General features: G+C 37.2%; 1 protein-coding gene across 4 annotated transcripts in view; it reads right to left on the reverse strand.

Moving 5' to 3' along the window:
- LOC105834996 (synapse-associated protein of 47 kDa) overlaps positions 1-23,677 on the reverse strand; it is a 70,278-nt gene that overhangs the window by 33,537 nt on the left and 13,064 nt on the right. For all 4 annotated transcript variants that reach the window (XM_012677906.3, XM_012677907.3, XM_012677908.3 and 1 more), the window contains exon 4: positions 19,615-19,736. In XM_012677906.3, coding sequence (XP_012533360.1) covers positions 19,615-19,736 — 122 coding nt within the window. The remainder of the gene's footprint in view (positions 1-19,614; positions 19,737-23,677) is intronic.

Genomic DNA, 23,677 nt, shown 5'->3' on the forward strand with positions numbered 1-23,677 from the left:
TTTCGCGGCAGCTGCGTGGACGGAAAATTACGAGCAAGGTGAGCAAGTCCGCCAGTTGCTTAATTTCCGAGTTTCTCCCGCGCTTTTAATTAGCCCGATAGTAGTCACGCGAACCCGATGCAGCTCGTTAAATTCTTAACGCGGAAGAGTGAGAAACTTCGGAAAAACACCTCCAGTCTCCGTATCGTCTCTCGGACGGTCGCAATAACCGTGACCTTTTGCGAGACCGCCACGTTGCAAGGCACCCGAGAGGAGTTTCAAGGTGTTTCCTGAGTCGTCGGGAAATCGCGCGCGCACCGGCGATTCTCTTTGTAAAGGTCGGATTATTCCGAGCGTAAGCGAAGAGTGCGAAAGTGAAGAGCGCGATAGTGAAGAGCGTGACTTTATCGCGAGGAAAAGATGAAAGGGAGACAGTTCTCTCCCTGGCGGCGGTAACACTTTGAATACTGATAACACTTGAGTTCCGCGAGTTTTATTTTCCGGGAAAAGACTTTGCTGATGTTATTCTATATCCGTACGGAGGATTAAAAAAAAGGGAGGAGGACTCGCGTTAACGTTTCTCTCCCCCGACAGCGATCGATTCCGCTGTTCAACTGCACTTTAGTATATGACTAGAAAAGAGTCGGACGCTTTCTCTCCAATGTTCATCGTGTTTTAATACATTAATGGGCGCGGGGTGTGGCAAAATCAAATATTTTGCAACTGACATTTCTCGAACACGTTATTGCGCAAAGAGCGTCTAATTAGATTTCTTAAAATATATACTGAATTTATAAATTCTTATAATTTATTATTGGAGCCTACAAACTTATACCGATTAATTCATTGCTAGAAGGAACAAATTTTGCTGTGCGTTCGTAGTATTCGCTCTACTGCAACGTTAGAAGCGTGTTAAACGTGTTAAATGTCACGATGAGATTAAATTGTCGAACGTGGATTTTTCTAATAAATGGCAGCGCCGTCATAAAAAAAAGCGCATGGTTGACGGTGGCATTCAATCAAAGAGAGGGCAAGAAAAGAAGAAAAAACGTGGCGCGCGAGACGGAAAAATAATTTGTGTCTCTCGCGGGATAACATCAAAGCGTGGCGCGGCGAGAGGGCAAATCGATGCTTGTGCTATTATGAAACTCGGCTGAATCGCTGGCGGCGCTGCCGCGATGAGATTACGTCGTCGTATTATAGCACGAGATCGATGAATCGACGACAATATGATACGGGTCTTTTTTTTCTTTGCTCTCGGCGGTCTCGCAGCACGACGTGATCGCAAAGGGATGCAAGAATCATTTAAAATTTTGGCACGTATACATAAGTACAATTTTCACTCTCTCTTCTTTCAACACGAACGTCAATTTATGTATGAACCAACTTCTGGCGCTACGTGCACTTGAATTTCCCTGCAAGTACTCCTCCAAAGTCGTTTCTACTTCTCGAAGTGAAAATCAAACGATAAATTTCTAAATAAATTGTAAAACTTAAAAGTTTCTGCACAGAGATTCTACTTTCCCTTTTTAACGATTGAGATAGATGAGGCATAAAACAGCACAATCTAAAAATCTCGGGACTTTGTTTTTGGAGTTGCAGATTATTTTCTTTATTTTTTTGCGAGAGAGCGCACGCTTACAGCACGTCTGTCGTGGAATTACCGAAGGAATTTTGCGCTTGCAAACAAGAATAGGAAATTTCGGGCGTACCGATAGTCGATCGCGGTGAAAGAAACATCCGCGTGGCATGCAAAGGTTGCGTACGTATGCACGTGGGGTCTGTCGGGGGCGGCATGCAAGTAGGTCAGACTCTGTCCTGACCCAGATGATTGCAACTCGGTGACGTCATGGCCAACCTCCCTTAATCTCTCTCTCTCTTTCTCTCCACCCGCCCTCGGTAACATGCACACCTCGTCAAAGTGCGGGGCCACGCTAAGCACCTCGGCCAAGGTGGCTACTCGTCTCTCTTTACGTGTCTCGTCTTCTGAAAGCCCTACAGATCATCTCGGCGAAAGCTCTAGCAGGACAGCAGATTAGAATGTACGTGCCCCGTGCGCGAGCTTGCGCCTTCCGCGTATCGTGCTGCACGTGGACGCGATAATTACGCGAATAATTATACGATATACCGTAACGGCGCAAGGGAATTGCGAGTCGACCATAAATCACGCAGTTATTTTCCACGCACGCCTTCGCTATTCGGTGTATTACATCGAATATCCATCGCGAGCGCACTCGGAAATGCGCCACGTAAAATACGTGGCGACCGATTGCTACCGCGGCGTTGTTTTATTTTTCAGAACTGTACACAATTACGACTGAACTGCTTGTTGTGCAGAGCGCAGTGATATTAATGTGATTTAAGCAAACGGTGGTATTAAAAACTTATATTATTACTAATCAGATATTATAAGTATTCTTTCTATAAGTGATACTAATTAGACCTACTTAATTTAATGTTAAATTAAAAAATGTCGAATAAAATTACATTAAAAATTGAATTAAAACAAGTTTTTAATTTATACATAACGGAAGTGATATATTCATACCTATATAACTATAATTCAACTCCAAATCCATCAAACTACTCGTTACTAGCATCTAATATGATAGGAATGTAACTCTTGGAACATATATATATATATATCTCGCAAAGATAGCGTATTTGCAGATCTCATCTGTGAACTAAATATCATGACTCGACAAGCAAACGGTATCCTGGTTTTCAATGCCGCGCAAACCATAAACAATTTTCGCCATCGAACTAAGCGGGAATCGTGCAACTGATTCAATCATATTTGTCGCCGGGTGCAAAACATCCGGGCGCAAGGTTCGGCTTTTAGTACAATACACGAATTACACTTCCGCGAAATTTAAGATAGTTTCCTGCCGTTACATCCATCACATGCTCGAAGCGTCAGCTCCGGATGTTTATTAGCTATCCATTATGGTGCACGCGGAAAGCGGGTACCTTCATATTCCGCGAAATGGAATTCATCAACGCAGTATTAAGTAGCTGATTTATATTCTCGATCGAGCTTCTGCTGTGTTACTTTATTAAAAGTGATATAACATAACGGATGCGAGATATGGATGCAAACGTCTCACAGATAAGAGTATTTTAAGGAGATTCATGCACTCTCTTAGTCAAAGGACACGAATTTTCTAAACTATTATTTTATTCATACACAAGATATACAAATGAATAATAAAAAAGTAAATTATTTTTAAGATAAATTAAATAACTTTTTAATAAGCTTCTTTTAAATTAAAGTATTTTTTAGATACTAATATAATTTGAGTTCTGTAAATGTCATTTAAATTTGACTTAACTTTTTTTCTTAAAGAAAAGAATTTAGGTTAATTTTTTTGTAAATTTACAAAACAACGTGGCAGAATAATATAAATTAATAAGTCAAAGAACGAGATTCAAGATTTTCGGAAGAAAAAAGATCGTGTCGAATATCATGTAGATCAGGTTAAACATACATACACAACATAGAACGCAAGATCTAAGATTTCACGTATTTTATGGATTTTTAAGATTAAATATTAATAATAAACTGTCAGCATGACATATTGTTTGTGGTCATTAGAAAGTTTGTAATTCATATTTTAATAATGTAGTTTTTGGTTTATATGCTCACTAATTACTAAAAGAAAAGTTTATACTTCCGGTGAAAAATTGAACAACTTCCATATAAACTGTAGTAAAATTTCGAAACTTTCAGGAGACTTTTTCTAGCACAATGCACGGCAAGTTTATCTCATATTTCATGACAATGTATTGACACTTAAATAATAACTCCTGTAAGTAAGAGCTCTGCGGTACTTCGTTACATGCATGAACCACCTTAATCGAATGGAGTGAAAAAAAATAGGTTTGCGCTTTTCATGAAGGAAAACCAACTGGTAATTGTCGGTACGCATCTGGCAGAACATTCGCAAGGAGTGGTCATTAACTTGGAAAGTGAGCATCGACAAAAAAATTCAATTCGCTTTTCTCCTCGTATCTCCCCGTGTACCTTGTCTCGAAGATAAAACATCTTCCGCTTGTAGAAATCATTCCGCCGAGATCACTTTGTTACGCGCTTGGAACTACCTATTTTTCAATGTCATCCATTTGAACCATCTCCTCGATGGAGACTACAATGGTTTCATTAATCAAAGATACAATCAACCGTGGGGAGCAGATAATGCTTTCATTCAAATTTCACATTTTCGAAACGTTCAATTTCAATAGTTTACAATTGTCACCGCGGCTGTATTTTCCTGTCTCGACCATTTTAATTATCAATGACGACTTGCGTGAAACAAGTTGAGGTAAATGATCCCGTTATCAAGTTACGTATTAGTACCAGACGCATAGCAGAGGCGGACACTTTACGATCCTTGTGTATTTGCATTATACATCAATTGGCTATACGAGAGCGCCACCAGCAAAGAGCCTGGCATGTGACATTTCGTGTATGATGCACCAAATAAACCGCATAGTGTGCGGCAATGATACCCACACACCGCGTTTGCATCGGCCAATTGGGAATGCGTGTGAAAATCATTAATGGTATTTCTTTAACGAATGTTAACGATAGTCAAGTATCAAATGTAATGATAATAGCGAACACACTCTTCAACTATCGATAACAATCGATATTCTTCATATAATTAATGAAAGCAATTGATCCTTTAAGTGCAGACATTGATAACGATTGGTACTCTCCACCTGTGAGTGGATGGATAATAGTCAATATTCTCTCCTTGCTAAAAGCGCTTATTGATCTATACATGAATATTATTAATAATAAATATAGCTGCTACGCAAATCATGATAACGACGAATAATCGGATAATTTTCAACGTCCGTGAAAAAATGTATTAAGTATGTATGTATTTATACTCTGAGTATCTCCATCCCAATCGACCTACCCCGTTGGCGCCTCGCGTAGGTCGAAGGGGTGTCCTACATGGCGGTCGATACTCGCTATGTTTGCGCGGCCTCGTTTCCGATTCCTCTTTGTTCCCACAAGCTTCAGTTCTGCCATTTTTTTTTTGCCTGGACATACCTCAAGACTTTGAATTCGCACAAAGATAATCCGAGCTTTCATTTGTGCAAAATCTTTCGTTTTATCCGTCTGCGAAATTGTACTGAGTTTCATATGAATATACTATTATAGAGATAAAGACATTTATTATTACAATTATTATAAGTGTTGAGCAATTAGTTTCATATTCGTGACAGGGAATAGAAATTATCACTCGACCCTAGAGAGAATCCCAGGAGAATAAGATAATCCTATTGACGTATTTTAACGAGTGTAGAATCGACTTTCTCCAGCGGAAATTTGTGTGAATTTAACTTTCACTTTCTAACAAAATAATAATAATTAATAGTAATTTTAACTTACAGTTACATAATTAATTTAAGTACACAAAAGTCTTGTGTAACTCCTAATAAAAATTTGACAATTATTCTAGAGAACTCATTGATCTTTAAGACAAAAATCAAGCGCGATAGAAATTATATTAAGAAAAACGTAATTCTGTCTCAATAAGATTTAAAATTTGTTTTGCAGTTCGTGCGACCTTTCACCCGATTGTCCGTATGTATAATTAAAAGGGATGAAATGCATGACGCGAATGTAACGCGTGCGTTACTCCATTATCTCTCATGGATGGACACGATCTCGCCTTAATGCCATTAAAAGTACATGCTTGGTCCCTGCGCTCAAGCAAATTCCCGACAGCGTACGGCAACTCTAATGGGCGTTACTATTTGCGGTCAAAGTTAAATTTGAATATTCTTGATGACGCGGCGTGTCTGCCTGTTGTTAGTTAGTTGTTTAGACTGTCCTGTTCAAATTTACAGCGCAAATGCATAAAACGTGATTCACCTGTCACACAAGGGACATTCTTTTTCCTTGATAAAGAAATATGCAATAGAAATTAAAATAAATATACATATAAAAATATATATTTTTTTAAAAATGGAAGAAATTGAAAAACAATAAATTCTAGTTTCTCGCTATTTTTTCAAATAAGTGAAATGATGAAAGTCAAATGGTCATAAATCGCGATTGGATATCTGTACATGTGCAACTAAGATTGTTCTGGTTATTCGTCCATCAGGATGCGAATAATTAGTTGCGGTCAAAGCATCATCGCCGCAAGCCAATATAAACGGTGTATCTATGTGTACTCTCTGCTATCGTATCTTGTTGGTCTGATAAATCAATAGAAACAACGTATTGATTAATAATGCATATCTAGCTTATATTGCAAGCAATATAAATTAAAGATGCAATTGTCAAAATGTAAAGTAAAAAAAAAACGGCGCAACTCGTGATATTGTGACACATAAAGCTTATTCAAAGTTTACTCAAATGCCGTAAATTTCTATAATATTCACATTTAATTTCTGAAGGGGCAAATTATATTTATTAATATAATGGCAATCATTATATTAATAAATATTATTATATAAATAATTAACTATAATTTGCTTGTTATAATTTCGCATCAAATATAGTATTAAGTATATGTAATTAAAATATTTATAATTATCTATTCTCGATAATAATAATTTCGTTTATTTAATGTCAAGCACGCGCTGCAGCGAATATATTCCCTGCGATAACTCGTCAAATATATCGCGGACTTCGATACGGACACTGGCTTGATTTGCGTAGCGCGGACTTCAGTCGCGCCGACAGAATCCACGCACACCCTCGATTAATTTGATCCGAACCTGCGAATCCTGACGAGTGCGAGCTTGTTTAATTAATGTCAAGCGCGACGCAATAAAAGCTAACCAAAGGCGCTCACTCGTGGAGGAGCGTCTCGTAGACGCGCTTTCAAGTTCAAGGCTGCGCTCGGAAAGCGGCGCAGTTGCCGACTGCAACCGGGATTCCGTTTCCCTTACGAGACACCTGTCACAGCGCGCCGCCGATGGACATCCAGAGAAGAGTCCACACACGACACGGAGAGAGAGAGAGAGAGAGAGAGACCTTTACACAGCCCGTAAAACCATGTTATATGGGCGACGGCAAACTGGGACGCGGTTACATTTGCCTCGACACAAGGATGACTCGGGCGCATGGGGGGCGGTAGTAGAAAAAGAATGGCGGCGTTTATTGGAACACGGATGTAATGGGCAGCAACAGTTTGGATTTTACATCGCCCGATGAATCGATAAATTTGTCGGGAGCGAGAGCCAATCGGCGAAAGAGAGATTCCATTACGATTACGATTCACGTCAAGCGATCGACCGTTTGGTAAAACGTTCGAAAAAAGAACGAGTAAATTCTGTCGTAAATTTAATTAGTAAAAAATCCGGATGATTATTTTATGATATAAATTCACGGAAATTTAATAATTTAATTCCATTGAGAGATCAAGCCGAGCAATAAAATACGGCGCAGGCAGTGTATCGAGTCAACGTAATTGCATTCCGGATGTGCCAAGAAATTTTCCAATCAACGACGCAAATATTTTTGGAAAAGTCACTTTCAAGTTCCGCGCGTCACATATTGCCCGTGACGAGCATCTAGAGTACGCAGGCCTCATAAATTATTCATTAAATATTCGTAGACGCAATCTAGATTCCCTGCGACTCTCTCTCGCGCGGCCTCACGTTTAAAGTAACATTATTCCACACGTGTGGAGCGAGAAGAGACAGAACGGTGAAAAGTAAAACGAGTTTGCGGATGCAAATTGTCGACAAGTTGACCTTTTAAAAGAGCTGCCTGTCGAAATGGCCATTTTCAGATAACAGATTATCGCTTTCATTTGACACGAGAGCTCGATATATAAAAATTTGATTACGCCACACCTACGATACTTCCGCCTTGATCTGCAAGCGACAAGCTAATGGAACGAATTAATGAAATTTGTCGCATCATGGAAATCATCTTCGTAACTCACTGTAATTGTTACAAAGATTAAAATAAAGATATCGGATGTTGCAAAAATTAAGAAAGAAGATTTTCGTATGGACTTTATGAAATCTTTTAAATGAGATGTAACAAGAGTCGTAATTTTGTTTTCTGGTTTTAAAATTGTTACGTAATTGCATGTACATATATATATAGTTGCTTAATATGCAATTTGAATATAAACTACAATAGAAGTTTAGGCAATATACATTTAACGATTCTATTTAAAATTATTGTTATTGTTAAGGTGTGTTAATACGAGAACCTACGTACATAAATAAATTAAACACTGGGTCTCCAACAAATTGCTCGTGAACATTTGTATAAAAAAAACCGAGCTGAGAAACGAGTTGGAAAATGAGACACGATAATAAAAGATAAGTAGCCATCCTAACGATGTCTGCCGTTAAAAAGGTTGACAAGAAATTTGCGTTGCGACATAATTTTCTGAGATTATAACAGCCAAGTAATTTATTTTCGCTTTCATTTTAACTCTGAGAAATCGCTGAATATCACGAAACGCTATTTTCAGCAAACGAAATCTTCCAATATCCACGAAATTTACCCGCAAATTTCTAATTTTTTAAATCGTCGTAATCAATTTATTTTTAAAACTATAAAATTTTTTTTTTCAAATAAATGATTTTTATCATAAACAATAAATAAACAGATAAAAATTCATAAAATAACAGAGAAATTCGAATAAACTTCTTCTGCAGTTAAATGGATGACGAAGGAAATTTGCAAAGAGGGAAAATCTTGCGAACAATTTAACGGCGTATCCATTGATCCTATGATTTACCTGAGCTCGCGCGTAAGGCGATTCCGCTATTAAATTGACGGAATAGCACATATTCTCGACGAGACGTGGCAGGAACAGGAATGAGACAATTGAACTCGATTTAGAGCAGGAGCGATCCCCCCCCCCCCCCCGATTCGCGTCGGTCGCGTACTTGATGAAGGAAAATGAGAAAACTTTCGATCTCGATTAACGGGAGATCGACTGCAGCCGCCTCGGCTGCGAGGGATATGATCGAGCTTACTCGTATTCCCACGCGCACCTTTCCCAGAGCCCCGGCGCCTCGACTTTCACATTGATATTTCAGCAACCAAGTTGCAAAACCCGAGCAACTCCTTGCGGATCCCGGTAAGAAGCATCATCCCTCGCATTTTCGACGCCCATTCAAGCTCGCAGCACATCGAATAGGAATCCTTTCACGCTCCGTAAAAGTTCGATAATAGAGCACGGTAGATTTATCTTTTTAAAGTGAGCACTGGCTTTGTAGTCTTAATAGTTATAAAATAAGAATAATGATTCGAAATCGACTTTCCTTGAGTGCTGCATTATACGAATTAAAAAGAAAACTAAACGCCGCATTACATCTTGCTATCGAACATGTCAATATGAATTTCTGTGGGCGCGTAACACGTTTCTTCGATTATCGAGTCATAAAGTATTGCGAATATATCTATCAGGAACATAATCAGGAGTATAATTTAATGTAACGACATCTTCAAAGTTTGAGAAACTGTACTATCGGCATGGAATTCATTGAAGGACTTTACGCGCACGGTATCCAGTTTTTCGAAGCGGATTACGCATTGTTGCGCTCGTGAACTCGATAGCTGATTAAATGACAATTAATTTGCTATGATTACGTATAATATACGTAATGATATAAATGCTCCGTAGCGGCATATTGAACTTTCACATTTTAATTATTGCCGGATTAAATCAGGTCACATTACTGTCAATCAAATCGACTGAAAATATAATTCGCATATTTTCAGTTTCAAGTTAGGTTAAACAATTTATTTTTCTGTTCTAAACATCGTGATGGTTAGTCTTCACTGCTTTCGCATTCGACGCGGATACCATTTTATTCGGCGTCATTTGTGATATGAAATGCCTGTCATTTATGATAATAAAACATTTAATTATCCGTAGCATCGTTATGCTCGATAATTCATAATGAATAATACTATCGAATGTTGAATGTATTATCTGCGTGATTTATAATGCATTGTATTCACAACAAAATATCTAAATAAAAACATTTTCTCAACCATGTCTAGATATTAGAAAGGAATATAACATTTTTCCTGTGTATCCTCATTTATATTTACAACGGCAGGATGGTCTGCTGTTCTGACATTCGTCGTCGAGTGAATTACGCGCGACACCTGAAAATTTGACATTCACAAACTCCTTTCAAATTAAAAAAAATATATACTCAAGTACACCTAAACTGTCTCGACGGTTAATCGATAGATGACGAGCGTATCTTGCAGTTAAATTCAGTTCGCGCAAACTTTTCAACGCTTTTATTATTTAGCGCGCTGTCGGATGACAGATGTGACAAAAATTACCTCTTGTGTTATAAAACCACATAAAAGTGAAGGCAAAATAATTCTATGACTTTTATTTCCGGGAATATGTTTCTCTAAAACTTGATTTTTTTCATATTTGTTACAGTTTACAGTGCGGACGTCAATTAAAAAGAAAACAAATCAATTCATCATTAGTCGTTTAAATTCTTTCATTCATTTTAAAAATTTTAACGTATATCGTTGTGAAAAATTATTCTTAAAATATCACACGTTTCAAAAGTATTTTTAAAAACTACTTATTCTTTCTTGTTTAAGTGACTCGTCTAAATGTGCCCTTAAAGGAATAAAATTTGCGCGTAAGGAATAAATTATAACTCAAACAAAGCAATTTGTTTCGTGCATATGATTAATGTTGTATGGCCGCCATCAAAGTTATACTTTTCCGTTACGTATGCAAATAATTGGAATTGCAAATGGAGGTATCTCATCTGTATCAAAGCGTTCGACAATGTAGTATTATAATCACTAACAAGTTATGCAAATTTTGATAAGCACTTCCTGCAAACACTGATTTTTTATAGTGACATCATATTCTCGTTACTTCCGTCATAATATAAAGAAAGTACGAAAGTTTACGCGCACAGTTTTAACAATATTTTTAAAAATATTCAAAAATAAAATCATTTTAAGATTTTTTATAAGATAAATATAAATTTGTCACTAATAATATAATAACGCAAGTATTAAAAAAAAAGAAAAAAGAAAGTTATAATAATTCCCAAAATATGTATCAAAAAATATATACTCATCACGTGTGTTTAAAAAAATGTATTTCTTGTATATTGAACAAGATTTAAATTTAGCTTTACATGTCTTAAAATCCCTTTCTGATTATTTTATTTCGCATTATCTGAGTTATGCATTAATACGATGTATATTAAGGTCGTATTGGTTTCACATTTATTAAAATGGTTCAATCAGTCACGTAACCTTGGGTACTTGCAAAATTGCTAGCATCTGGAATCGACATTCGATACACGCGACACGGAGAAGAAGTGGGATATCATATGCGTAGAACGGTGAGCAACGGAGCGAAGAAAGTTCAAGGCTCTCGGGCCATCGATTCTCATCAGCCTACACAGCGGTGCAACACCGACGAAGAAAAACCAAGAGAAAAGAAGGGTCACTGTCATTTCGCCACGGGGATAGACAGGTAAGTGTCAGCAGTATACATTATTTGTAAAGAAGTAGATGCCAAGCAATTCAACATGGACAATATTGGAGTACGCAAGGAATGTTTGACAAAAGAACAATATGTTCAATGTTTCAATGAATACCGAGCACTTAAAAAAGTGTTCTAAAATTCGTACACACGCAACAAAAATAGAGAAAATAAATCTTTTTTTCAAGACAATAGATTTTTATCAAAGAGTAAAACTGCGTTTTAATAAATCAAAAATAGAATGTAATATAAAAAAAAATTGCAATGGGGTAACACTAACTTTGTCGAAACTGTTTGGCGAGTCTTTAAATCGTGATCTTGAACTAATTTCTAGCATCCTGGACACAAGGCTTAACAGCGATTAAATCACACCAGTTACAGCGATCGACCAGCGCAAAAAACGTCGTTAAATCTGATTAAGTGGCTGTTCACGCGGAAGGAAAGGCAGACGTCAAGGGAAGAAGGTCGTTGAAGACCACGAGTGGCCTTGCCGTTATCGCCAGCTTTTCGCGGAAATCGCACAAACCGCGAGATGCTCGTGGTAGCGGCGCGACCGTGTTGGTTAGCTCCCGTTACCGTAGTCGGGTCCCTCAAACCAAAAGGGGGTGGCGTGGTGGATCAATACCAACTGCCCCTATTCTTCAGCTGTGTATGCATGTCGCGCGTGGTTTCGCGCGAACCGAGACAGACTTGGTACGCGCGCGCACATCGTGCTTCTTCACACAGGTATCAATAAGCACGTTATGCGAGTCTGTGTGTAAAATTTTGTTTAAATTATGTAATTTATATATATATATATATATATATATATATATATATATAAATTTTGTGCGCGCGCATGTATAATCACTTACGATCCGCAAAAAACGCAAACTCTTCGCCTCGAGGGCTGACTATATACGATAGACGACTACTGGCGGTCTTATGCCGTCTGGTTTCTCTAGATTTATCCACTTGTTGGCTGCGGTCGTGCCAGACAATCAAAGGCAACGCTAGAACCCGTAGTAGCTAACTTTCCTTAATGCACTATTGCGGATAATATAATAGTGGCCAATTAGACGTGAGATGAATGAACGATCTGCCTTATTGAAGATGTTGGCTGCACTCCAGCAGAAAAAGAAGCTTTGCAACTATTGTAAAATTCTCTAATAAAGTTAATACAGCGTGTAATATATTTAGATCCATCGAGGACTAAAGAGTAAGGATCAATTATATTAAAGAATCTTACAACAGTTGCAAAGTTGCTTTTCTTACTGAATTGAGCCACAATTTGCTGTAATCTCCATCTCACAGAATTGCTTTATTATTGGTACGGATATTAAGTTTTGCCATTATATATTGAATTATAACTTCGTTTTTAACAAAGTTTCAAAAATTTCTCTCTATAACGGTACAGAGTGTAGCAGCACTCTGCCACAAACACTGATAATTTTTGATTGTATATTAATATAATAAGAAAATAGATATCTTGAAATTCATTTTAAAAATGTAATTCATGCACGACGGAACAAGTTGCACTTGTTTGAGGCTAACTGGTTGTGCGAACGCGAGAAACTTTTAATTTAATTCTCAAGTTCTGAAAGTATAAGATAAAAGTTATGTAAGTGTTTTCCTCAAAATTATATATATTCTTAAGGTTTATAAAAGAAATTCATTTTTGTAAGGTAAGACAATAACGTCTCTCGACATTTTTACACACACATTTATTACATTCATGGTTTCAAGATCCTTACAAACACTTTTAAATAAAGTAACTTTATTTTTTCAAAATTTAAAATTAGTTTTGTGGGGAGAGAAAGAGAGAAATTGCTTCTTATCTTTATAAGACATGAAAAAAGAAATAAAAGTATTAACTGTAAAGAGTTTCTCGCATTGCTTTTAAGAAGTTTTCTTAAGGTTCTTACTCGAGATGTATTATGTAAATCCAAATAAGGTTTACGGCACTCTATAAATATCCACTAAGTTCACGTGGAAGAGAAGATTACTAAATAGATGTGTTTTACATAGTATATAGGAAAGAGGACAAAGCTTTGCGTTATCGTCAAACTTGTTTCATTTCGAAGTTCACACTTTGGAACGAATCATCAGCTAGCGAAATTCAAATGTATATTAATACATACGAATAAATTTTGATGTAATACGTAACATATAACTGCATAATTTTACATTCTCGCAGGCTACGCGGGCAAATAAAATGAATTTTTCCATTTATTATTGCTCATCATATGGCACGAATATGTATAATAAAATCTACATAAATTAACATAATTTCATTGAGTGCATAAATTAATTTAAAAGATATTTTTTTTTTGTTATAATAAATTAGTAAATAAATAAAAAGAAAAATTATAGTTTGTCACAGAAAAATATTGCGTAATCAATAATGTATGCGATATACATAAATTTCGTTTCTAAGATCCCTGTCGGGTAAAAATAAAGAAAATGACGTGTGTGAAGTTAGCATCTCATAAAAATACTGCAGAATTACTTGCATCCAGCATAGTTCTACAGTTCTTGATAGGTTTCAACAATAGTTCCGTTGAATTACCTATTTTAATTAAATTTTTATAAATGAGATGCTAACTTCCAAAATCACATAATAGCATCTCACCGTATTTCAAATATACGACCACAGAGAAGACTAAATCTATAGAGTTCTATCGTTTAGAGACGTCCTATCAATAGTTCTGATGATTAAATTAATAAAAAAAAAATTTTTTGTTACAAAACATACGTATATATGCGTATACGTCTGCGCACGTGGATTTGATGTAACTGGCATCTAAGATAGACAAAATTAATTATTTTAAAAAACTTAGAAAGTATTTTTCAACAACTATCTTGATGGAAAACTTGTATTTATAGGTTTAGACATGAGATGCTGATCGAATATCGACAGTTCTATTTCTTTTAACGCAGTTTCCATATAGATACGGACGCGTACATTAATTTTCTAAGGAGTTCCGGTGATATAAATATTTAAAACATTTTTTAAACAATTATTTTGCCCGAAAAACTTGAATTTTGAGGACTAGACGTGAGATGCTGTCTCTCCCGGTCTCTCCCCGTCTCTTCCGGTCTCTCCCCGTCTCTCCCGGTCTCTCCCTGTCTCTCCCTGTCTCTCCCGGTTTCTCCCGGTCTCTCCTGGTCTCTCCCCGTCTCTCCCGGTCTCTCCTCGTCTCTCCTGGTCTCTCCCCGTCGGGGAAAGACCGGGAGAGACGGGGAGAGACCGGGAGAGACAGCATCTCACGTCTAGCTCTCAAAATTCAAGTTTTTCGGGCAAAATAATTGTTTAAAAAATGTTTTAATTATTTATATCACCGGAACTCTTTAGAAAATTATTGTACGCGTCCGTATTTATATGGAAACTGCGTTAAAAGAAATAGAACTGTCGATATTCGACTAGCATCTCATGTCTAGACCTATAAATACAAGTTTTCCATCAAGATAGTTGTTGAAAAATACTTCCTAAGTTTTTTAAAATAATTAATTTTGTCTATCTTAGATGCCAGTTACAGCAAATCCACGTGCGCAGACGTATACGCATATATACGTATGTTTTGTAACAAAAAATTTTTTTAAATTAATTTAATCATCAGAACTATTAATAGGACGTCTCTAAACGATAGAACTCTACAGATTTAGTCTTCTCTGTGGTCGTATATTCGAAATACGATGAGATGCTATTATGTGATTTTGAAAGTTAGCATCTCATTTATAAAAATTTAATTAAAATAGGTAATTCAACGGAACTATTGTTGAAACCTATCAAGAACTGTGTGTGTGTGTGTGTGTGTGTGTAGAACTATGCTGGATGCAAGTAATTCTGCAGTATTTTTATGAGATGCTAAACTTTGAGATGCTAACTTCACACACGTAAGAAAATGTGAACAGATAGTCTGTGAACGATAAAACGAATGAAATAACGAAATACTTTATCGTTATTTGGCACGATAACGCCCGCGGCGATATGATGAGATCGCAACAAAGTAGATCATGTGAACTTCAATATTCCATAACTTCTTATCTTCGTGATCACAACCAAAAAAAGAGAATGTAATAAAATATAATATCTATTATGCTGCAACAAAATTTACAAAATTCAATAATTTTCTAGATTTCTGACAGAACTTGTTGCCGTATATAAAAAAACATCTTATACGAGATGAGAATATATAAGTATGAAAAGAATTAATTTTAAAAAAAGTTAAGTATGGAATATTTATTAATAATAACGAAGTAAAACCAAAACGTCAAAAATAAAGATAGACATGAATCGTGCATGATATAAATTGTTAACGCATAAACTGTTCAATTTGAAACTAAGCTAATAAGTAATGCAAAACTAGAGATAGTCTCATGTGTTGTTCAACTGATGGATAAAATTGCAACACGTCGTTGCAGTAGCAATTCATGAGAGCTGTACCCATCGCTCGCTTCGTGCCTACATAATTCAATAATGAAACACACGATCAGATAACGAGCGCATAGAATCTTGTCACGTGTCGACGCGATCGTATCTTCAGTAACATATGTTTCGAAGCGTCACCGTCATTGCCTGTGTAATATCGGTAAATCTGAAGAGTAACAAACCAAACACGGCGCACTCGCGAGTTTATAAAACGCAATATCTGCGCGAATAAAGGAACAGCAGAATTGCCGCGAGATCCCGCATATAACATATTATATTATGTTATAATTGAAAATGGGTCGAGCACCACTACTTTTACCGGAGGATATTAATAACAGTATCGAGTCGAAACTATACATCAAAAGTTGAAATATAAAATCCACTCGATTTTCAAGATAATCCCTGAGAAACAAATTTCTAGACTTAATTAAAATAAAATGACCATAGACGCGGACATGGATGGCCAAGTTTAGTTTAGCGCAGCTGATAGCGAGCTTGATTTTAAGAAAACAGAATAATTTTATATATAAATAAATAGTCAATTCAATTATAACTCAGTCAAATAATACCTGTATAAACGATTGAGCGATAACAATGTTGACGATAAAACAAAATTTCGAATTAACATCATCAACGCAGTAATCAACGACACGCGATTGACGTAAAAAGCATACACAAACGCGCGTGATTTCGGATTTGTGCACAGAGCGTTTCTCGTAATTCCGCATTCCCAAACGCAGAACGGTGGTGCTTGTACATTCGATGAGTTCGCGTGTCGTTTTGTTTGCCGATGCTTGTCATGTGATAGTACCTATCCATCGGACATCCAACCTGTAACGCTGGTTACAACGATAATACATGCTCGACGGTACCTGGTAACAGCGTCGAGTGAATTTATTATACGCGAGAATTTATGCTCGCCTCATATACCTGTGCTTAATATAAATTTATATGGTTGAAATTAAAGCAGAGTCTAAGGGCCAAAATTGTAAACCTGATGTGATGTATCATTGAAGCTACTGACGCGTACTATCGTTATCGTAGTGCTACTCGCGGTAACAGTTAACAAACGTTACAATTAATACCATTATTTTATTAGATAATTATATCGAATAATGATATAATGTAAAGGAAGGAAAAAAAAGACAAAAGTCAACCGGCCATTTTATAACGTCGTAATCTTATCTCTAAATTTTATATTTTTAAAACAGTTTGTATTTCAATTCCTATGTATGTAGATGATATATTAATATGATATTAATATGATCAACGATGACAAGCATCAACCTGATTAAGCAATATTATGTATCACTGACGTGCAAACCTGTAATCGAAGATCACGGAACAAGCGGATGCTGCGTACGCACGGTGCATCGCGGTCTCTCGAGAAATTACATGTCACGTGCATGTGAGTGTCAGAGGACATGCAAGTGGTCGCAACAATGGTAAATCATTACCGTGACCGCCGGAAACGTATCCTGTCCGAAAGTCGAGGGAACTGCGACTCTATTTGGCAGTCCTCACATTTTATTCGTTGCATTATTTATTGAAAATGTTTATTATAAATACAATTTTTCCTTAATTCAATTCATTTAATTTTCATTAATTTCCAAAATATGCTATTTTCAAAGTATTGTAATTATATAAGAGATATCAAATTATGCAAACTGTATTGTCATTTTACACAAAATTACAATTAATTTCTAATAAAGCGCTTATTAATTCCATTCATTATTCTCTCTGCGTAGAAGAGACTCACAATTGTCGCGCGTCAATTAATATGTTATAAAGAATAAAACTGCATGACAGTTTGGCACGAGAATCCATTGATTTCCAAAACAATCGAAATAAATCTGTCGCGCGGAAATCGCGAAGCGAATCGAATCAGCGGCGCACTTTAATGACCTACATTTCGAGTTTTGGGCTATCGCAAATGTGCATCCATTCCTATATCTGTCCGAAAAAAAATAAAAGAAGAAGAGACAGGTGAACAAAAACCCCCAATATCCATTCATAGTAACCAAAGTATAAACGCGAAAGTAGTTTCTTCGGCTGAACGCACCATCGATTGATGCCACAGCGCGGCCTGAACGACTCGAAAAAGGATGGACGCGGAATAAATTTCGCCCATTCACGTATTCTCGATGATCGCATGTCATGTACGAGGGTTCGTCGATGCCGACGGCTTTTCCTGCGCGGCACATATGCACGAAATGTACATCCGAATGCAAACGACAGCGAGCTTTTTGATCGATGCGAGTTCCACGGCCGGCGACAGCAGGCGTTCGGTAAGTATAGACAGCATAATGCCCTCCCCCCTCCCCCGAGAACGTGACATGTCGATTTTTAAATCGATTGCTCAAGTAGCGGCGTAGACATTAAACTCTCCAGAAAAAAGTTAAGGTTACATTAGTCAGCGAGAATTTCATCGAATCATTATTCCAAGATACCAATCTGGCTTTTATCGCGTACGGTTCACTGAATTCTTGATATTGTAAGTTAAAGGTTTATGAGGCAAAGTCAGCTGACTTCGAGCACCAAGAGAGTTTCTTTAATTTCCGAAATACGTACGTGACGCGCGATTGTATCGCGTAAGTGAGGAAATGCCGTCGCCGTTTAACGCGTTTACTGAATTCTCGTGGGACACGGTATTCTATTTCGCGCACATTGGATATATATACTCGTACGTGTATCAGCCCGTACCATTACGAAAGAATAAATCCTACGAGCCGATATCGACAGCGACAGAGCGCAATGCCGATAAAAGGAGGGGGGGGGGGGGGAACTCACCAGACTCACGAATTTTTCCGAAGGGCGGAAAAGCAAAAAGAAAATATTTGTACAAATACGTTTCCTTGCATCCGTAGAAAAAACGTTTTGCAAAATAAGTTTGCTTCTATCTAGCATTCTTTGTTCAAATTCATATGTACTCTCACGAACACGATGGCACGGTAGTAGTAGTAAAATGCGTAATGCAAAAATTCCAGGTGCTTCAATACACGAAACGCGAAAACACATCGAATAATGCGCGGCAGAAATATTAAAAGTGTGTTATTAATTTGCTCGTGCACGTGAACGGCATGAAACGAGCGCGGATGAATACCTCTGCAGTAACGTCTAAAAAAAGTAGTTAAAAAAAAACTATAACAAAACATTTATCAAACAATTCCCAGAAGTTTTTACGATTAATGCACTAATTTGTATTTTTGTTACGAATAAAGATTTATCACATAAATAAACATCGGATAGCAAAAAATGCCAATAGTTAATAAACTGTACATAATTGTCCTTTAATAAAGTCTAGGTAAATTATTTATATAATCCATGTATCTCCGTGCTCTATTCTAAAGTGCTCCTTATATTTTTTAATGTTAATATTACTCCGAGTAAAAATTCATCTAAACAATTAAGAATTTTTTTTAGTTGTTTTACTTTACATAAGTTGCAAGATGTTAGAATAACTAAACCAACATTATTTTAATGTAAAAAAAATCTTGTTAAATATTATTTTAAACTATCAAAATTTTAGTAGCAAAAACAGTACTAAACTTGAATTAACGCCCGAGTGAAAAATCAAAACACAATAGCACTCTAAAGTGGTGTACGCTAGATCAGAATAAATCTCAAAGATATCTCACTACCCCATTGAAATCGTTAGGACGACGACTGTGCGCGGGTCATTAAAGCCGGATCGATCAGCGCGTTTATAGGATTACGGTGAATGGGAAAAAAAAAACTTACGTTCTCTTCGACGGTCTTCTTGATCTTCACGCTGGCCTCCACCACGGTCTTCCCGGCCTTGTTCACGGCGCTGTACAAGAATCCGCCGAGACTCTTCGCACCAGCCAATGCCTTCGTGGAAACTGGTGGCAAAACGAGAAAAGTAAAATGAGAATGAATGCGACGTTTGTGAGAGAAAAATGTGCCTTTCTTCGCAGTTAGCTTAACGTTAAAAGAATACCGTTGAAATAGGTTGTTGCTATTACATAAAAATAAGCAGGAGTGAATTTCTATACAACTACTTTTCTTTCGAATAAGAAAGATGATGTTTTCTCTCTTAGAAAATGGCTAATTGAATAAAAATTTAGCATCATTTAATTTAATTTTAATAAGCTTCTTCCCTGCTTATTAAAAACGCGAAAAAATCAGAGACTGCTACTTAATATCAACTGTTAAATAGCACGCGTTTGTCATTAGCAAAGTAATATTGCATATAAAAGAAATTGAAAAAAAAATTCTAGTTGTATTACGTCAACCAAGAAATCAAAGAATCACGTGGTATCGAATCCACGGTGCAAACAACGTCACCAGATTGTTCTAACCCGGATATGTCAGGTAGATTTCTCACGAGACTCTTTTGCCAAGAATTCTGACTTCGCCATTTATCACGATCGGATAAGAAAAGGAAATGGGCGGCAGTGATAGGAGCGACCAGCGCAAATCGCTTTTCCGAAGCAAGACGAGATGTCTGACATTAAATATTATAATACAAAGTACTACTAGTGTGTATAACTTTCACTGCATTCTATCACCAGATATTCCTGATATGCGATATAAACCTGTTGTTCCAGTGCGACGTAAAGAAGCGAGAGAAGTTTAATTTTCAAAACCCGTACATTTGTCTTTAACTGCCGCTCAATATTCTAACAAACTGTGTCATATCGTCTTTAATGTATAGATAACATGTATAGATAATGTATAGATAATTAAATACATGTCGCAAAAATGTACATGCATGTTCTCCACGTACAGTCTTAACGCAATAACGGCTTTTTTTTCTTTAGTTTGGATTAAAATCGTATAAAATATGTATTAAATTAAAAAAGAGCAGAAAACGAGCAGAAAGCGGCTAATGCAACAGTAAAATATTAACTAAGCGTATATATATGATCCTGTTCAAAAAATAAAAAATAAAATAACGTTTGCGAGAAAAAGATCGCTACATCATACGCGACATATGCGCGGCGCAATATACTTTGCTGTCTAAACCGCGTCTCATAAATAGATTGTCGTCTAACGCATCGACGGTAAGTTACACTGACATTTACACTTTCAGTAAAATAGAAAACGATTCACCTCTTCTTATAGCTTTAACGATTCTTGGGAAAGGTCGGCCGGTCTTGGGCTTCGGTCGCAGCGTTTCGAACTGCCATGCCACAGCGTATCTCACCGTACACACCAACATGTCAACGTGATTTCGTCGTAACCCAGAGCACATTTAGAGATAGTTTCGCGGAAAATTGTAATGCCGCGAGCGCGCTTTCTCGCTAAATTAATTCCCAGAGATTTTACTCGAAGCGGCCATTGCACATCAGGTTAATTTAACCTCGAATTTTTGTATGTTCGTGTAATCTAAATCACGTCAAAATTGTTAACGAAACAGATTCGGATCTCGCCCTATTTTCTCGAAGCAATGACTAATCCATAAAGAAAGACAGATTCATATAGATTCACAAGTCCGCAAGTCCACCAAGGTACAAGGTAATTTTTTCGAGATCTCGCAAAGGTAAAAATTTTAAGAGAAAGGTATAACTGGTAATAAAGATTTTCGACGAGAAAACACTCAAGAGAATCCCGAACGAATGCAGCGGGCTCCCTTTATACGAGCCAATAAAACTAAACTGGAGCATCTAGTTAAATCGAGCAACTTTAAAATGGGGGACACGTATTTTTTTTTATGTATGTCGCGGCAGCTGTGCCGCAACCACGCCGTAATATTGCGATAAAGCGGCGGCAGGCCTTTTGAAGGATATTTGAGCGTTCGCACGATAGCCCCTCGAGGAAATTTACGAAGGCACGTCTTTAGCATGCATAGGCAAGGATATGCGGAGGATATGCTCCGTAACTCGGTCGGCCCCCGTAAACCAAAGGCGATTTAATCAACCGGATTGAAGCACTTCAATTCGTGCAGCTTCATCCCTGCCTATCTCCATCCGATCCGTCTGCGAGCAGCCGGCTATTAAAGGGAACGAATCAGCGTAAAATATACGTGGCGCATCCGTATATATATGGTGCGCTATACAACACGCTTAATAACAGCTTCCAGATTCACAAGACGCGGAGAGCATCGGATAATTGGCCCCCGAGTTCAGGAGTCGAAATTACTCGGCAGACTTATTTAACTCCTGCCGGAGGTATTCGAGGGTCGCTAAACAAGTGCCAAGTACCATAACTGTCCCTGTCACACCGAGATAATTTGTCGCTACACCAAAATCACGAGCTCCACCGTAGAGATGTCGAGAAATTAGATAATTTAATAGGTCTCACGAGGATCTTGAGGCAAAACCAAGAATAATGGATTTTCACGCAATTTGTAAAGGAGAAAAAGATTATGTGCAAATAGGGATGACTCTTTCCCTTCTTCTCTTAGAATTTCTCCCCCGTTGTCCTTGTGTTTTACAATTTTAAATAAATGTAATAAGATATATATATGTATATATAATGTTGAACTAATTGTTGTCAATCCACGAAAATTATACTTGTTAGTTGTTGATAGTCACAAGTCGTCCCCAAAGTATCTCTCAGGGACTTGGTTGACTAACAAAATCCACCATGATAAAAAATCCGTAATTGCGGTGCGGATGATATACGATGCTTGTTCGTTAACGAAATCTATCCCGTTTTATTTTATTTTCACTCGAACAAACAAGACAGAATTTCAGGAGTGTCGAGAAAATTCGTCGACGTCGCCGCGTCGCCGTCGTCCAGATAAAAGTTTCGAAAAAGTTCGACCAACAGCGGTGTCACTTGGCAAACTTTCCCATGACAGAGCCCCAGTATGGACGTGACGAGAAATCTCGTGCTACATGTTACCGGTACGAACACATCTCACCCGGCCAAATGTCACGAGGAGTCACGTGCGAACATATGGCCGGTTCGGCGGCTCTACTGACTTCACTTCGATAACTCTGCGTGCGACTAGTGAACGTAAAAATGCCCTGATAAGATATGGAGGTATTTTCGACATATTGATAAGAGAGTTATCAATGTTTTCGTTAAAAGTAAGACAAGCTATATGTGTCGATTAAATAAGTAAATTTTCCTGATTGTGAGAAATGATGTGCTAAGAAATTTTCGATTAAAATATAAAAAGACAAATTTGGATTAAAATATTCTTTCAGTGTTCGATTTGCTATTAACATTGAACTTGTATATCCTGAAATTTATTTTAAAAATTATTTTTTCTGTGCTGGAAATTTTTAGAAACGTGTCATTTCGTATCAAACATAATATCGAAAGACACAATCATTCCTGTCTGATCGCTTTATATAATTCTCGAGCTCGTGTTAGAAAGGTCGCATATATAGTGATAGAACTCCTTTGTGATATTAATGGCACAATCCTTATGTCATAATCTCTTGTCCGGTATGTTCCAGGTTGATGTCGTCGATAATTGTGTAATATGTCGGAAGGATAGTGGCGGACTAAGAACAATCATAAAGGAAGCGCACTACGTGACCGGTATCTTCGACCCATTAACAATAACAGTTTTGCTACGATGTGAGATACGCAATGTTACAAACACACAGCTGTCAAGTAGATATCTCTTACTATCTAACAACAAGATATACCGTTAGAGAGTATAACAAAGATAACTTAACAAAGCACACGCGGCGACACTTGTCGAATAAATGTATATAGCAACATACATTAAACTACTAACCTTTGTAATAATAATCCATGAAGCTACGGGATCATTGAGACGCTAATCGTTTGCTGACAAAACGATAAAAATCCGCAGAATTACAACGATCAGGAGTTTTCAAATTATGTGACGTACCAAGCGGCGTTTAATTAAAGTTTG

Source organism: Monomorium pharaonis, chromosome 10, assembly GCF_013373865.1.
Source record: "Monomorium pharaonis isolate MP-MQ-018 chromosome 10, ASM1337386v2, whole genome shotgun sequence".
In the NCBI taxonomy this organism is placed as follows: domain Eukaryota; kingdom Metazoa; phylum Arthropoda; class Insecta; order Hymenoptera; family Formicidae; genus Monomorium; species Monomorium pharaonis.